The sequence below is a fragment of the Hemiscyllium ocellatum genome, chromosome 35, assembly GCF_020745735.1.
Source record: "Hemiscyllium ocellatum isolate sHemOce1 chromosome 35, sHemOce1.pat.X.cur, whole genome shotgun sequence".
In the NCBI taxonomy this organism is placed as follows: Eukaryota; Metazoa; Chordata; class Chondrichthyes; order Orectolobiformes; family Hemiscylliidae; genus Hemiscyllium; species Hemiscyllium ocellatum.
In genome coordinates this window covers 15121231-15138937 of record NC_083435.1, presented here as the reverse complement: position 1 = coordinate 15138937, position 17707 = coordinate 15121231, and the positions used below count along the sequence as shown (strand labels likewise).

At 54.8% G+C, this 17707-nt stretch overlaps 1 protein-coding gene across 4 annotated transcripts in view; it reads right to left on the bottom strand.

The window, feature by feature from the left end:
• Positions 1-17707, bottom strand: part of LOC132832710 (neurogenic locus notch homolog protein 1-like) — a 173168-nt gene that overhangs the window by 10205 nt on the left and 145256 nt on the right. For all 4 annotated transcript variants that reach the window (XM_060850807.1, XM_060850809.1, XM_060850810.1 and 1 more), the window contains 6 exons: positions 17391-17707; positions 14687-14856; positions 11340-11553; positions 7660-7747; positions 2867-3008; positions 1144-1445 (listed from right to left, as the gene is read on the bottom strand). The exon at positions 17391-17707 is cut by the window's right edge and continues 133 nt beyond it. In XM_060850807.1, coding sequence (XP_060706790.1) covers positions 1144-1445; positions 2867-3008; positions 7660-7747; positions 11340-11553; positions 14687-14856; positions 17391-17707 — 1233 coding nt within the window. The remainder of the gene's footprint in view (positions 1-1143; positions 1446-2866; positions 3009-7659; positions 7748-11339; positions 11554-14686; positions 14857-17390) is intronic.

Genomic DNA, 17707 nt, shown 5'->3' with positions numbered 1-17707 from the left:
AGTCCCCCAGAGCAAGGTGGTTGAGTCTTGACCCCCACAGCAAGATGGTGGAGCCCAGTCCCCCAGAGCAAGGTGGTTGAAACTTGACCCCCACAGCAAGATCGTGGAGCCCAGTCCCCCAGAGCAAAGTGATTGAGTCTTGACCCTCACAGCAAGATGGTGGAATCCAATCCCCCAGAGCAAATTGGTTGAGTCTTGACCCCCACAGAAGATGGTGGAATCCAGTTCTCTAGAGCAGGATGGTTGAGTCCAGACCCCCACAGCAAGGTGGTGGAGTCCAGAGGCAAAGTGGCTGAGTTCCAGCCCCCATGGCAAGGTGGTTGAGTCCCGACCTCCCACAGCAAGATGGTGGAGTCCAATCCCCCAGAGCAAGTTGGTTGAGTCTTGACCCCCTCAGCAAGATGGTGGAGTCCAGTCCCCCACAGCAAGATGGTGGAGTCCAGACCCCCACAGCAAGATGGTTGAGTCTTGATTCCCACAGCAAGATGGTTGACTCCAGACCCCAACTCCAAGGTGGTTGAATCCAAACCTCCACGGCAAAGTGGCTGAGTCCCGGCCCCCATGGCAAGGTGGTTGAGCCTCGACACCCTACAGCAAGGTGGTTGAATCTTGACCCCCACAACAAGATGGTGGAGTCCAGTCCCACAGAGCAAGTTGGTTAAGTCTTGACCCCCACAGCAAGATGGTGGAATCCAGTCCACCAGAGCAAAGTGGTTGAGTCTTGACCCCCGCAGCAAGATGGTGGAGTCCAGTCCCCCAGAACAAGGTGGTTGAGTCCCGACGCCCCACAGCAACCTGGTTGAGTCCAGACCCCTACATCAAGGTGGTTGAGTCTTGACCCCCACATCAACGTGGTTGAGCTTTGACCCCCACAGCAAGATGGTGGAGTCCAGACCCCCAGAGCAAAGTGGTTGACTCCATAGCCACATGGAGGTGATGGGGGATGAATGCTGGCCTGGAAAACATTGCCTACTTGTTGTCAATGGGCACCGTGAAGGTTTCGGGGAAGTGGATGTGGGCTTGACGGGGGTCTGGCCAGTCCCGGGAGCATTCAACATCAAGGAGGGGTTGGGGGATGGGGTGTAGATTGGTACATTGTGGTAAATTCACGGGGTGAAGGTTACTGGTGTGGCGCGACGGTACCTGGAAGACTCCCTGTGCGTCAGCCGCCACGGCGGTGTGCAAGGGGGTACGGCCCGATCTGTCCTGAGCGTTGGTGTCTGCGCCCATGTCCAACATGCACTTGGCAGCGTCTGCCCGACAGAACCGGGCGGCTAGGTGCAGCGCCGTCTCCCCGGTCACATCCGTCTGCGGCTGCAGGCTCGCCCCCTGGCCAATCAGGTCCGAGATAACACTCGCCAAACCGTCCTGGGCCTCCAGCTCGCCCAACCCCGAGTCCGGGTCTCCGGCTGCTCGCACTGCCACCATCAGCGGGGTCACTCCGTCTGTAACCAACCACAGAACTAGGGTGGGCTCACAGCCGTGAGGGGAGGGGAGGAAGGGGGGGAGAGAGTGTGGGGGGGGGGAAGAGAGTGTGGGGGAGGGGGGAAGAGAGTGTGGGCGGGAGAGAGAGAGGGGTGGGGGGGTGGGAGAGAGAGGGGGGTGGGGAGGGGGAGTGTGGGGGTGGGGGCGGAGAGAGAGGGGGGTGGGAGAGAGAGGGGGGTGGGGAGGGGGAGTGTGGGGGTGGGGGCGGAGAGAGAGGGGGGTGGGAGAGAGAGAGAGGGGGTGCGGGGAGAGAGAATGGGGGTTGGGGGGGTGGGAGAGAGTGTGGGGAGAGTGGGGGTGGGGGGGGAGAGAGAATGGGGGAGAGAGAGTGGGGGGGTGGGAGAGAGAGTGGGGGGGTGGGAGAGAGAGTGGGGGTGGGGGGAGAGAGAATGGGGGTTGGGGGGGTGGGAGAGAGAGAGAGAGAGAGTAGGGGGGAGAGAGAGTGGGGGGAGCGGGGGGTGGGAGAGAGAGGGCGGGGGAGAGAGAGAGAGAGAGTGGGTGCAGGGGAGAGAGAGAGAGAGAGAGAGAGCATGGGGAGGTAGAGGGAGAGAGAGTGAGAGTGGGGGTGGGGGAGAGAGAATGGGGGCAGGGGAGTGTGAGTGGTGGTGGGGAGGAGAGAGAGAGAGAGCATGGAGGTGGAGGGAGAAAGAGAGAGAGAGAGAGAGAGAGAGAACACGGGGGGTAGAGAGAGAGAGAGTGAGTGTGGGGGTGGGGAGAGAGAGAGAGTGTGGGGGGGTGGAGAAGAGAGAGAGACAGAGAGAGAAATGCAGACATCAAGGAAGGAGCACAGAGAGAGACACACACAGGAAACGAGGATGAGGGGGAAGAGGCCTCTGTCTAACCGCTCCGACGCCAGTGCAAACCCTGATCTAGCCAGGCGGGGGCAATGCCAAATCAGGCCATCGGCCATTCCCGGGAGCAGGCCGGCCGGCACTGTATGGTGGACTCGGGCTGCAGGTCCAGTGACACGCTGTGTTGCTGTGGCACCCGCAAGTCAGTTAGGCCATGATGGAGCCTGGGAGCTCCATATCATCATGGTACCTGAGAGTCGGCCATGATGGTACAAAAGCTGGGAGTACCATGTCACTGTGGAAACTGGGAGTTGACCGTGTTGCCATGGTATCTGAGGATAGGCCACGTTGCCATGGAAACTGGGAATTGGCCATGTCACCATGGTACCCGAGAGTAGGCCATGGTGCCACGGAAGTTGGGAATAGATAATGTTACCATGGAAGCTGGGAATTGGCCATGTTGCCATGGAAACTGTGAGTAGGCCTTAATGCCATGCAACCTGTGAGTAGAACTTGTCAACATGGAATCTGAGCGATGACCGTGTTGCCATGGAACCTGGGAGCTAGGAAGTTGGCGAATATGTATGTACCTGGACCTCTAGCATCAACATCCATGCACTCTGTGTTATCCTGGGGTGGGGTAAGTGCTACAGACTGAGGAACATTGACAACAGCCTTGATGTGTTTCTGGGTCCACTTCCGGTTATCAGGCAGGATTGGAATCACCTCAGACTGTAAATATACAAGATAACGTTAGCTTAAAAACAACACACACTTTCCCAAAACCCACTGTCATACCCTCGCTGGCAATCAGGTCAGTGCTGAGGGAGTGCCGCACAGTCAGAGGGTCAGTACTGAGGGAGTGCCACAATATCAGAGGGTCAGTACTGAGGGAGTGCCACAATATCAGGGGGTCAGTACTGAGGGAATGCCGCACTGTCAGGGGTCAGTACTGAGGGAGTGCCGCACTGTCGGAGGGTCAGTATTGAGGGAGTGCCGCACTGTCGGAGGGTCAGTACTGAGGGAGTGCCGCACTGTCGGAGGGTCAGTGCTGAGGAAGTGCCGTACTGTCGGAGGGTCAGTGCTGAGGGAGTGCCATACTGTTGGAGGGTCAGTACTGAGGGAGTGCCGCACTGTCAGTGGGTCAGTACTGAGGGAGTGCTGCATGTCAGTGGGTCACTACTGAGGGAGTGCCACACTGTCAGTGGGTCAGTACTGAGGGAGTGCTGCATTGTCAGAGGGTCAGTACTGAGGGAGTGCCGCACTGTCAGAGGGTCAGTACTGAGGAAGTGCCGCACTGTCAGAGGGTCAGTACTGAGGGAGTGCTGCACTGTCAGAGGGTCAGTACTGAGGGAGTGCTGCACTGTCAGAGGGTCAGTACTGAGGGAGTGCCGCACTGTCAGAGGGTCAGTACTGAGGAAGTGCCGCACTGTCAGAGGATCAGTACTGAGGGAGTGCGGCACTGTCAGAGGGTCAGTACTGAGGGAGTGCCACACTGTCAGTGGGTCAGTACTGAGGGAGTGCTGCACTGTCAGAGGGTCAGTACTGAGGGAGTGCTGCATTGTCAGAGGGTCAGTACTGAGGGAGTACCACACTGTCAGAGGGTCAGTACTGAGGGAGTGCCACACTGTCAGAGGGTCAGTACTGAGGGAGTATCACACTGTCAGAGAGTCTGTACTGAGGGCGTGCCTCACTGTCAGAGGGTCAGTACTGAGGGAGTGCCACACTGTCAGAGGGTCAGTACTGAGGGAGTGCCGCACTGTCAGAGGGTCAGTACTGAGGGAGTGCCACACTGTCAGAGGGTCAGTACTGAGGGAGTGCCGCCCTGTCAGAGGGTCAGTACTGAGGGAGTGCCGCACTGTCAGAGGGTCAGTACTGAGGGAGTGCCGCACTGTCAGAGAGTCTGTACTGAGGGCGTGCCACACTGTCAGAGGGTCAGTACTGAGGGAGTGCCGCACTGTCAGAGGGTCAGTACTGAGGGAGTGCTGCACTGTCAGAGGGTCAGTATTGAGTGAGTATCGCACTGTCAGAGGGTCAGTACTGAGGGAGTATCACACTGTCAGAGAGTCTGTACTGAGGGCGTGCCTCACTGTCAGAGGGTCAGTACTGAGGGAGTGCCACACTGTCAGAGGGTCAGTACTGAGGGAGTGCCGCACTGTCAGAGGGTCAGTACTGAGGGAGTGCCACACTGTCAGAGGGTCAGTACTGAGGGAGTGCCACACTGTCAGAGGGTCAGTACTGAGGGAGTGCCGCACTGTCAGAGGGTCAGTACTGAGGGAGTGCCACACTGTCTGAAAGTCGCAAGCCCTTCAAAACTTGAAAACATCTCAGAGATGTAACCTTTGATTCTTCCAAGAGCAGAAAGTGCACGCGTTCCTCTAAACCCTTGAATTCTCCCCATGTTATATTTTATCGGACAGATTTATGCCCAATGGTCTAACCTGCTGCTAACCCTCTGCAGACTCTTGGTGTGATGTTCAGCACTTGCCTTCCCATCTCTATCAGTCACCCTCAAACTTGGCGACAGTACATTTAGTTTCAACATCCAAGCTGTGAGTGTTTGCTGTAAATACTCCCTGAACCCTGTGGATCTCTGCTCGTTACTGGTGGCCATCCTGCAAATGGATCACCTTGAGGTCCAGCCTCTGCCTTCCAGCAGAACGCTGGTGCAGAATTGATCATCTGAATGGCCTCCCCCTCTCCTATATCTCATGCTTATTGGTCATCTCACCCTGTACAATTGTAATAACGCTCCTTAATTCCTGCCCTTAATCCCTTGACAAGAGAGGTTAACGTGCCCATTGGTCAGAGAGTTATAGAGATGTCTGTTGGAAACAGACCCTTCGGTCCAACTCATCCAGGCTGACCAGGTATCCTAACCTAATCTAGTCCCATTTGCCGGCACCCAGCCCATATCCCTCTAAACCCTTCCTATTCATATACCCATCCAGATACCTTTTAAATGCAGTAATTGTACCAGCCTCCACCACTTCCTCTGGCAGCTCATTCCATACACGCACCACCCTCTGCATAAAAAACATTGCCCCTTAGGTCCCTTTTAAATCTCTCCCTCACATCTTAAACCTATGCCCTCTAGTTCTGGACTCCCCCACCCCAGGGAAAAGACCTTGTTTATTTACCCTATCCATGCCCCTCATAATTTTATAAACCTCTATGAGGTCACCCCTCAGCCTCCGACGCTCCAGGGAAAACAGCCCCAGCCTGTTCAGCCTCTCCCTGTAGCTCAGATCCTCCAACCCTGGCAACATCCTTGTAAATCTTTTCTGAACCCTTTCAAGTTTCACAACATCTTTCCGGTAGGAAGGTGACCAGAATTGCACGCAGTATTCCAACAGTGGCCTGACCAATGTCCTGTACAGCCGCGACATGACCTCCCAACTCCTGTACTCAATACTCTGACCAATAAAGGAAAGCATACCAAACGCTGCCTTCACTATCCCATCTACCTGCGACTCCACTTTTGAAGATTGATTCCTGCACCTTATCCCTTCCCCGTGCCTCAGAATGTTAGCATTGTGATCATTCATCCGTTTTCAACATAATTTGTTCAGCTTTAGCCACCTTTCCCACTGAAAGGAATAACACGGCAGTTCCCCGTAGTCTTTATCGACCACTTTCTAAACCTGCCCATGTGTCTCGACAGCTTCTCTGTCATCTCCAACTGGAGCGTGACCCAGCTTTGAATCATCAGCAAACTCCCATCATCATCACTGTCCCTTCCTCCAGGACAACAGGCAACACGGTGGCTCAGTGGTTAATACTGCTGCCTCACAGTGCCAGGGACCCAGGTTCGATTCCAGCTTCGGGCATCTGTCTGTGTGGGGTTTGCTCATTTTCCCCGTGTCTGCGTGGGTTTCCTCCGGGTGCTCCGGTTTCCTCCCACAGTCACAAAGATGTGTGTAGGTTAGGGTGGATTGGCCGTGCTAAATTGTCCCATAGTGTTCAGGGATGTGTAGGTTAGGGTGGATTGGCCGTGCTAAATTGTCCCATAGTGTTCAGGGATATGTAGGTTAGGGTGGATTGGCCGTACTAAATTGTCCCACAGTGTTCAGGGATGTGTATGTTAGGGTGGATTGGCCGTACTAAATTGTCCCATAGTGTTCAGGGATGTGTAGGTTAGGGTGGATTGGCCGTGCTAAATTGTCCCATAGTGTTCAGGGATGTGTAGGTTAGGGTGGATTGGCCGTGCTAAATTGTCCCATAGTGTTCAGGGATATGTAGGTTAGGGTGGATTGGCCGTGCTAAATTGTCCCATAGTGTTCAGGGATGTGTAGGTTAGGGTGGATTGGCCGTGCTAAATTGTCCCATAGTGTTCAGGGATATGTAGGTTAGGGTGGATTGGCCGTGCTAAATTGTCCCGTAGTGTTCAGGGATATGTAGGTTAGGGTGGATTGGCCGTGCTAAATTGTCCCGTAGTGTTCAGGGATGTGTAGGTTAGGGTGGATTGGCCGTGCTAAATTGTCCCATAGTGTTCAGGGATGTGTAGGTTAGGGTGGATTGGCCGTGCTAAATTGTCCCATAGTGTTCAGGGACGTGTAGGTTAGGGTGGATTGGCCATGCTACATTGTCCCATAGTGTTCAGGGATGTTCAGTGCATCAGTCAGGGGTAAATGCAGAGTAATAGGGTAGGGGAATGGGTCTGGGTGGGATACTCTTTGGTGGGTCGATGTGGACTTCTTGGGCCAAAGGGCCTGTTTCCACACGGTATGGATTCTAACAGAACAGAGTGCAGGTCGGTTATGACCTATCCCTGAATCTTGCAGCATCCCATCGTTCCAGACTGTCAGTGAAAAGTAACCATTTCTCCTTAATCTTTGCGAGTCGTCCATTAATCAATCCTCCATCATGTTACTACATCATCCTCACCTCCTTGTGATCTTATTCCACACTTAATGTTTCACATGGTACTGTACTAAAAATCTGGTTGAACATTAATTAATACAGCATCTCATGGATGCCCTTTACCCACGCAGGTAGTTAACAGTGTAATATGTAACCCTCTGAGAGAAAGAACAGGAAATGACATCACTGCAGGAAATGACATCGCCAAACCAAGGAAAGCTAACACATAAAAGAAAGCAGATCACTAACACCAGTGCTTCAGCCAGAGGTTCACTGATGATGTTACCTAGCATGGTGACGAAACGTCTGAAAGCTAACCTTCCAGCTCATCGAGCAAACCTGCATCCAGAACATCAACCTGAGCTACAAATCTTCTCAAAACTCGACAATACATAAGCCTGAACACTGTGTGCTTTGGTCAGCAGCCTCTCTCTCAGTAGGAACAGGCTCGCTCTATGAAAACACTAGACAATATTTGGATACTTCATCCTGAAACCTCCCCTTCAGAGTTTGACATTACCTTGGATTTCCTGTGGCTGGGTGGATGGTCTGCTAAGGAGTTTTGATTGTCTTCTTCATCCTCACAGTCAGTTTCCTGGTTCAGGATCCTGGGATGGAAGGGAACAAAGTGGGTCAGAACGTTCCAACAGGAAATTCCCTATCTCCCTGTGTTCCTCCTGTTGCCAAAGGCCATATTGCCACTCTGCCCAGTTTTTATCAATGACAGGAGGGTGCTCTGCATTTCAGATGGGAAATTCCAATCGGCGTTCCCTTAGAAACGTGGAGCTAGCCTTCCTAGTTTAGAATTCCTCCAGCGTGGACATAGGCCATTCGGCCCATCAAGGCCGCACAGACCATCCGAAGAGCATCCAACCCAGGCCTGTAACACTGCGTTTTCCACGGCCAGTCCACCCTGACCTGCACATCTTCGTGACTGTGGGAGGAAACCCGAGCAAACCCACGCAGACACAGGGAGAGAACATACAAATCCCACACAGGCAGTCGCCCGAGGCTGGGATTGAACCCAGGTCCCTGGCGCTGTGAGGCAGTAGTGCTAACCCCTGAGCCACTGTGCCACCCCACTGTCTATTCCAACTGGTCTTTTGGATCGCAGGTCTCTCAGAGGAAGGCTGATGACCTCCTTTGTCCCGGACTGCGTTCTGAAAGCTAAAGCCGTCACCAGCCACTCTGTCAGATGCTGTCAAAGGTTCATATAAACGTACAAACCCTGGGAGTGCAGAGTGCCAGGGGGCATTGTACCAGGGATAGAGTGCCAGGTGGGTAGGGGGCATTGTACCAGGGAAAGTGCCAGGTGGGTAGGGGCATTGTACCAGGGAGAGTGCCATGGGGGTAGGGGGCACAGGGACAGGGGAGAGCGGGCATTGTACCAGGGAGAGTGTGTCAGGGATTGTGTAGCAGGCATTGTATGAGGGATTGATGGGAAATTCCAACTGGCATTCCCCTTAGAAATGACAGGTAGGGCACCTGAGTGTAAGAGGATCAGGTAAAGACAGATCGGGGAAGGTCAGGGTGTGTAAGAAAAATCAGGTGCCACAGGGACAGGGGAGAGCGGGCATCAGGTTCACCGGGAGCCAGGCGGGGTGGTGGGTGATCGGGTGTTGGGTGACCATGCAAGGTCCAGAGACAGATCCTGTCCAGAGTAGTTGGATGGGGAGAATGGGTTGAGAGGGAGTGAATGGTTTGGGGTGAGGGTGGGGTGTGTGGGTGCTGGACACTCTCGGGGTAGAATCTCTAGCCTTTGACTCAGTGTGCCATAGTTCCTGGTCAGTGGAAGTCTCCAGGGTGTTGATGGTTGGGGTGGGGGTGTGTGGTCAGTAAGATAGTGTGCCGGGTGGGTAGGGGATATTGTACCAGGGATAGTTTGCCAGGGGGGTAGGGGACATTGTACCAGGGATAGTGTGCCAGGTGGGTAAGGGGCATTAGAACATAGAACAATACAACACACAACAGGCCCTTCGGCCCACGATGTTGTGCTGAACATTTGTCCTAGCTTAAGCACCCATCCATGTACTTATCCAATTGCCGCTTAAAGGTCACCAATGATTCTGACTCTGCCACTCCCACAGGCAGCGCATTCCATGCCCCCACCACTCTCTGGGTAAAGAACCTACCCCTGACAGCCCCCCTATACCTTCCACCCTTCACCTTAAGTTTATGTCCCCTTGTAACACTCTGGCATTCCCCTTGGCTGTGTAAGAGAAATCAGGTGCCACAGGGACAGGGGAGAGCGGGCTTGTACCAGGGAGAGTGTGTCGGGGGGCACCGCCTCCCTCCCCCCCCACTCTGAGAGTCAGAGGGAGACAGATTCCCACCTATCGCAGACGGGCACTGGAGTGGCACTAATCCAGTTTTGTTTGTCACCAGCTGGCGTTTGCCAAGGGCAGGTAAAGAGTCAGCCGCACCAGGCCGTGGGTCTGGAGTTACGTGGAGAGCTCAGACCAGGTCAGGCCAGTGGATCTCCCTCCCTGAGTGAACCGGATGGGTTTTTACAACAGCCTGGCAGTGCTCGCTGTCAAACTGGGGCTTTGATTCCAGATTGTTTTAATCAATTACAAACGTTGTCTTGTTGCCGGGGTGGGGATTCTAACCCTCGTCGCTGGAACATCGGGCTGGGACGCTGGAACATCGGGCTGGGACGCTGGAACATCAGGCTGGGACGCTGGAACATCAGGCTGGGACGCTGGAACATCGGGCTGGGACGCTGGAACATCAGGCTGGGACGCTGGAACATCGGGCTGGGACGCTGGAACATCAGGCTGGGACGCTGGAACATCGGGCTGGGACGCTGGAACATCGGGCTGGGACGCTGGAATACCAGGCTGGGACGCTGGAACATCAGGCTGGGACGCTGGAACATCGGGCTGGGACGCTGGAATACCAGGCTGGGACGCTGGAACATCAGGCTGGGACGCTGGAACATCGGGCTGGGACGCTGGAACATCGGGCTGGGACGCTGGAACATCGGGCTGGGACGCTGGAATACCAGGCTGGGACGCTGGAACATCAGGCTGGGACGCTGGAACATCGGGCTGGGACGCTGGAATACCAGGCTGGGACGCTGGAACATCAGGCTGGGACGCTGGAACATCGGGCTGGGACGCTGGAACATCGGGCTGGGACGCTGGAACATCGGGCTGGGACGCTGGAATACCAGGCTGGGACGCTGGAACATCAGGCTGGGACGCTGGAACATCGGGCTGGGACGCTGGAATGAGCTTTATTGTCACGTACTCACAGTGAAAAGTTCACAAGTCAACACGTACCATGTAAACTCAGGTACCAAAGTACTGATTCTACAAATACAAACTCTTGGAGGGAAAACGTTAGAAAGATAAAGGCGTAACATATCCAGACCGTCAAAAATACAAAATCATCGCGATAAGTTCACAAAAGAAAGGCGTGGAGAAACAAAAACTTCAGAAATAACAGTCCTTCCACGATAATATAATTAGGAATCGAAAGGCACATGATCAATAAGCCAGTGCCTCAGAGTAATACAGCATGGAAACAGACCCTTCGGCCCAACTAATCCATGCCGACCGCAATGCCAAACTAAACCAGTCCCACCTGCCTGCTCCTGACCCGTATCCCTCCACACCTTTCCAATTCATGTACTTATCTATGTGTCATTTAATGACACCCGAAACCACCACTTCCCTGGGATGTTTATTCCACACGCAAACCACCCTCTGTATAAAAAATATTTGCCCCTCATGTCTTTTATAAATCTCTCTTCTCTCACCTTAACATGCTCCCTGGTCTTGAAACCTCCCCCCCTCACTTCCCGGGGCAAAATCACCCACCATTCACCTCTGTCATGGTTTTATAAGCTTCTAGGAGGTCACCTCTCCAGTGAAAAACGTCTCGGCCTATCCAGCATTTCTATATAACTCGAACCCTCCATCGCTGGCAACATCCTGGTAAATCTCTTCTGAACCCTCTGCAGCTTAATGATAACCTTCCCGTAACAGAACGGTACTCCAGAAAAGGCCTCGCCAATGTCCTGCACAATCTCAACGCGATGTCCCAACTCCTACACTCGGAGGACTGAGATGGGATTTGAAATCGTATTCCCAGCCGCGTTAGTCTCGATGACTCGCTCGGTGACGCTGCCTTTTCATCGTTACGTCCCCGTAGCCGGAACGCTAAGTCACCGCCATTTCTCCCCGAGCCACTTACTTCATGCCAATGGCGTCTTCTCCCACCGGCTCCCTCCTCTTGTAGTTCCTGGGCTCCTTACGCGGGGTGAAGCCCGGGGGCAGCCAGAGGGGGGCGCGCTTCCGCCTCTGTCTCCGGGCGACGTGGAGACCCACCGAGATTCCGACAGCGGCCGCGAAGAGGACGGCGAGCGAGATTCCGGTCAGCTTCCAGGGAAACGAGACCGGCTTGGCACCTGCGTTCGGCGGAGGAGGAGGGTCACGAGAGGTGTGAGAGGGCAAGGCGGTGGCCGACCCGGCGCGGGGTAGGGTCATCGTGCCCTCTGCCCACCCGCCAGCCCCCCGCCCCTCCAAACCCAACCCAACCCAACCCAACCCAACCCAACCCACCCCACTCCCTCCCAGTCTGCCCAGGAGACCCCATCTGCTGCAGGATCGTCACCTCAGGTCCTCTGTCCAATGGTTTCACTGACCCCGAGTGTCACCCCCGCCAGCAGCGAGGTCGTGCCCTGAGCTATGGCACCATTTGCCCATCTGACCACACCAACCAGGGGTGGTCATCGCGTCCGACCTTCCCCTCTCAGGGATCTGAGTGACCGAGGAAACCGAAACGTTTACATTCTGTGGTCTGGAGCTACGGGTGTCGGAACCATAGACAGAGTTGGATGGAGCAGGCCACTCAGCCAACCGGGTCCATACTGCCCCTCTGAAGGGCATCGCAGCCGGGCCCACCCCCTACCCTAACCCTGCATTTCCTTAGGGCCAATCCCACCCTAACCTACGCATCCCTGAACACTATGGGACAATTTAGCACGGCCAATCCACCCTAACCTACACATCCCTGAACACTGTGGGTAATTTAGCATGGCCAATCCACCCCAACCTGCGCACTTTTGGACTGTGGGAGTAAACCCACGCAGACACAGGGAGAATGTGCAATCTCCACCCAGCCAGTTGCCCGAGGGCTGGAATCGAACCTGGGTCCCTGGCGCCGTGAGGCAGCGGCGCTAACACATGAGCTACCGTGTTGGTTTATCCACTCACGGGATGTGGGTGTCTCTGCCCAGGCCATCCCTCATTGTTCAGCATCCAACTCAACGTCCTGGGCCTGGGATCAGATGTGGGCCAGACCAGATTCCTTCCCTCAAGGACATGAGTGAACCAGCTGGAGTTTTTCCAACAATCGAGAATGGTTTCACGGTCATTATTGGTTCCTCATTCCAGATATTTAATCGATTTGAGTTATACCATCTGCTGTGACGAGACCTGAACCTGGGTCCTTCCATTATCAGGGTCTCCTTGATAGTCCAGTGTTAACACTACTAGGCCATCAACTCCCCAGAGTGAGCAGGAGTCTTTTCCCCCCTGTTCCTATCTCCTGGGGTGTTTCTGTGATAAGGATTTACAAGCCAATCTGTAACCTGCAGGACCACATTATGATTGCAGCGTAGGACATTTAGGAGCAATCAATGAGATTTGATAAAGTCAGCACAGATTTACAAAAGATAAATCACATTTGGATAGGAGATCTTTGAGGACAGATGAGGGAGAATCACTGGATGTTGCGTATTTGGATTTTCACAAAGGTATTAATTAAGTTGCAGTGAGGATGTTGGTTTGCAGAATGAAAGACCGTTGAGATTTACAGTATTTACTGACAGGGATCAAGAGCTGGAGGATAGACAGGAAACAGAGCTACGTGTAGGATGGTCTCTTTTGGAGTGGAGGGCAGTGACCAATGGGATAGCACGGGAATCGGTGCACGGTCCCCAGTTATTCCCAGTCCATTACAGTGAGGGAACTGATGGCTACGTTTCCGGGTTTGCACGTGATTCAGATGCAGCTGGGAGCGTTGAGGTGGGCGTGAAGCGGGTACGAGGCGATTTGGATGAGCCACGGGAGCAGGTGAATGTGGGGCAGAGGCAGTACCTGTAGACAGGTGTGAGGCCGTCTACGAATCAAGGTCAGAGTCACATTGAAAGGTCTGGCGGAGAGATGGGCCTGGGAGGGTAAGCGGGCGGGAGCAGCGTGCCGTCGGGTAGGTGGGATGGCCATCACGACAGGACGGTTTAAATCCAGGAGCAGGACGGAGCCTTGCTGAAATTTTTACTGGGCCTTGGCGAGGTCATGCCTGGAATGTTATGTCGAGTTTTAGCCTCCCTATAAGGATATCCTTACCACACAGACAGTGCAGTGGGGCTACACTGAGGATGGCAGGGCTATCCTATGGGGAGAGATTGCATCAAATGGGCCTGTATTCACTGGGATTGAGGGGAAGTCATTCCGATATAAAATTCTGACCGGACTGGATAGATCAGATTCAGGGATAATGGCTGTACACACCTAATGGTTGGATCTTGGGTAGTGTTATAGAACAGAGGGACCTAGGGGTTCAGGCGTGTGACTCCTTGACGTTTGCGTCACATATAGACAGGAAAGTGTGAGGGCTGTGGGTGCTGGAGATCAGAGTCGGGAGCGAGGTGCTGGAAAAGCACAGCAGGTCAGGCAGCGTCCGAGGAGGGGGAGAACCGACGTTTCGGGCGTTAGCCCGTCCTCAGGAAAGCCACCCTTTTTGATTCTGATCGCCAGCGTCTGCAGTCCTCACTTTTCCCTCCGTCACGTGTCCAGAGGGTGGTTGCAGTGGCGTTGAGCCTGCACTGCTCAGACATTGGAGTACCGGGACATCACTTGGAGGTGGTCAAGGACGTGGGTGTGTCCGCTTCTGGAACACCGTGTCCAGTTCTGATCGCCCGGTTCCAGGAAGGATACCGGAGATGGGTCAGAAGAGATTGACCAGAGTATGGCCGGGTATGGAACGTTTGGATGGGCTGGAACATTTTTGACAGCAGGGCGGGAAGTTGAGAAGTGACCTTGTAGGGGTTTATAAAATCACGAGGGGTGTCATTTCCTTAGGATGGGGGATTGAGGAGGCATATTTTTAAGGAGAGGGGCTTTAAAAAGACATGAGGGGCTTTTGTTTGTTTGTGCAGAGGGAGGTTCATGGGGGGGGGGGGGGAATGACCTTCCTGAGGAAGTGGTGCATGTGGTTACAACTACAACAGCCAAAGGACATTTGGATCTGTACATGAATAGGAGAGGTGTGGAGGGATTTGGGCCAGGAGTAGGCAGGCGGGATTATTCAGTTTGGGATTAGGCTGGGAAGGACTGATTGGAGCGAAGGATCTGTTTCCGCGCCGTGCATGACTCTCCGGCCATGACTGTATAAGACGAGGTCACATTCCCGGGAAACGAGGTAAGGTTATTCCCGACCCGGTATCGAATAAATCGTCAACACTGGCGGGCTGACGAGGGACCCGGGAGCCCTGACGGACACCCCAGCACTTCCCGAAAGCGCTCCCCACTGCTGACCTTTCTCGGCCGTCACGCCCACAGCCCGCAGCGGGAAGGGGAAGGCGGCGCTGCCGTTCCCCGACGATGCCAGCGCCGCCACGAACAGAGCGGCGTCGAGGACGGTGGAGAGGCAGGAGGTGTAGGTGGCCAGGCAGGCCTGGGCGCTGATCTCCACGAAGACGATGCACCTGGCACGGGAGGGAAACGTGACCCTTACAGAGCACTCCAGGACTATCCCTAACCTCCCGCACCAACCCGAGCCCATCCGTGTCTCATCTCCCACCCACCCCGCCGTTCTTAGGCATGTCTCCCTCTTCCTCCCCACCTCCCTTTTATCCAGTTGCCCCTTTAAAACACACCGAGTGTTTCGGAGCCCTCTGTTTCTCCTGGTTTCCCAGTTGGATAGCGCCTTTCGTTAAGACCTGGGGTTTTGGGAATTCTATCCGAAACCTTCCAGGATTCCCACCAGCTTTATTCTCTGCTTGTGTTGTTTAGCTTTCCATTTCTACGGAAAGGATAAAGCCATCCTTTCCTGTTTATCCATCGTGGTCTCTCTCTCTTTCTCTCCTTCCCCTCTCTTTCTCTCTCTCTCTCTCTCACTCTTCACCCAACCCCTGCCACCAACTCCCAACGTGGGAATCTACGAGGTAAGCCCTGCATTTGTTGGCCCCTTGCACCCGGCTCCCTCGGGCCGACCCGGACTCGCACACGAACCACAGGATTTGCTGTGGTGCTGGCGGAGATCGTTCGACCCATCGTGGCCGTGCTGGCTCTCCGCAAGACCGACGCCCCAGTCCCACCTGGAACGGTTACTTTCCAAACCTCAATGTGGTTCCCCGCTACACCGGGAGGGGGGGGGGGGGGGGGGGGGGGAGACAGGATGCCAACTCGCGGAACGTTTCAGGGGACATCTCTGGGACACCTGCACCGACCGACCCCACCGCCCCATGGCTGAACACTTTCCCTCCCCCATCCCCCACCGAGGATGTGCAGGTCCTGGGCCTCCCCCAGCGCCCCTCCCTCACCACCTGACGCCTGGAGGAAGAACGTTTCATCTTCTGCCTCGGGACCCTCCAACCCCAGGGCATCAATGTGAACTTCACCAGTTTCCTCATTTCCCCCCTCCCCCAGCACCTTATCCCAGTTCCAACCTTCCAGCTCGGCACCGCCCTCATGACCTGCCCGACCTGCCCATCCTCCCTCCCACCTATCCTCTCCACACCCTCCTCTCTGACCTATCACCATTAGCCCCCCATCTCCACCTACCTAGCGCACTCTATGCTACCTTCCCCCCCAGCTCCACCCTCCGATTTCTCTCTCAGCCCTCTTCCCCTCCCACCCCCTGCATCCCTGATGAAGGGCTTGTGCCTGAAACACTGACTCTGCTGCCCCTTGGATGCTGCCTGATCGACTGTGCTTTTCCAGCGTTGACTCTGACCACCCACCAGGTTGAAAAATATGTTTCCACCGCATCACGTTTCACTAACGGCTCTGAACCCAGGACGTTACGTCCCTTATCCTGGTGGGTACAGCTGCCACCCCACTCCCCACTGTCTGTGGCACCTCCCTCTAGGTTTTGACAAGCTCCAGTCGGATCCTGTGAGCCGTCTCGTCTCCAATGGTCTGGCTGCCCTGATCTCTCCCCTCATGCCCTATCCCCTTTCTTGTGCATCCCCTCTGCTCTCTCTTCAATGGGCCCACACCTTTCCTACGAGTCACTCCCCTCTGACAGGGGCAATTCCTTCTCATCTCTGACGTAAATGCGCAACCCCTTACCCTGAGCTGATGACCTCTGACCCTGGACTCTCCCACAGAGAAAATCGACCTTCCCCCATCTCCCCACGACTGAGGTCTAACGTAACCTCCCTGCCCTGCGGCCGCGTTAATACCACGCGGTGCACTGTCAGCTCGCTGCACTGCACCTTCACTGTTAGCTCAAGTGATCTGCACCCAAATCTTCCCAATCCCACCCATTCACTGAGATGTACAGCACAGAAACAGACCCTTCGATCCATCCCGACCTGATATCCCAACCCAATCTAGTCCCACCTGCCAGCACCCGGCCCATATCCCTCCAAACCCTTCCTATTCATATACCCATCCAAATGCCTCTTAAATGTTGCAATTGTACCAGCCTCCACCACTTCCTCTGGCAGCTCATTCCATACACGTACCACCCTCTGTGTGAAAAAGTTGCCTCTTTTATATCTTTCCCCTCTCACTCTAACCCTCTAGTTCTGGACTCCCCGACCCCAGGGAAAAGACCTTGTTTATTTACCCTATCCATGCCCCTCATGATTTTGTAAACCTCTATAAGGTCACCCCTCAGCCTCCGACGCTCCGGGGAAAACAGCCCCAGCCTGTTCAGCCTCTCCCTGTAGCTCAGATCCTCCAACCCTGGCAACATCCTTGTAAATCTTTGCTGAACCCTTTCAAGTTTCACAACATCTTTCCGATAGGAAGGAGACCAGAATTGCACACAATATTCCAAAGTGGCCTAAGCACAGTCCTGCTGAAAATGTGTTGCTGGTCAAAGCACAGCAGGCCAGGCAGCATCTCAGGAATAGAGAATTCGACGTTTCGAACATAAGCCCTTCATCAGGAATCTGCTTTGACCAGCAACACATTTTCAGCTGTGACCTCCAGCATCTGCAGACCTCATTTTTTACTCTAAGCACTGTCCTGGTCAGCACTGGGTGTTGGGGTTGGAGGATGTACTTACCCAATGGCCTCGGGTCCCCCTTCCTCCTCCCCCTCGTCATCCTCCTCGGTGTTGGCACGGCTGAGCTCCCTGACGTGCCGGCGGTTCCCCTGGGTGCCGCTGACGTTGTAGACCAGCAGCACCAGCGCGTCCAGGTCCCGGTGCCCTCGGTAGGGGTAGATCATGTCGCCACCCCCCGGTGACTTCCTCACCCTCACGGCAGAGTGCAGGGCCAGGCCCAGACTCCACAGGAAGCTGGAGAGGGAGGCGCGCAGCTCCCCGGGACTCAGGCCGGTCACCAGCACCAGGGTGCCGCCGGCGAAGCTCCCTCCTCCCAC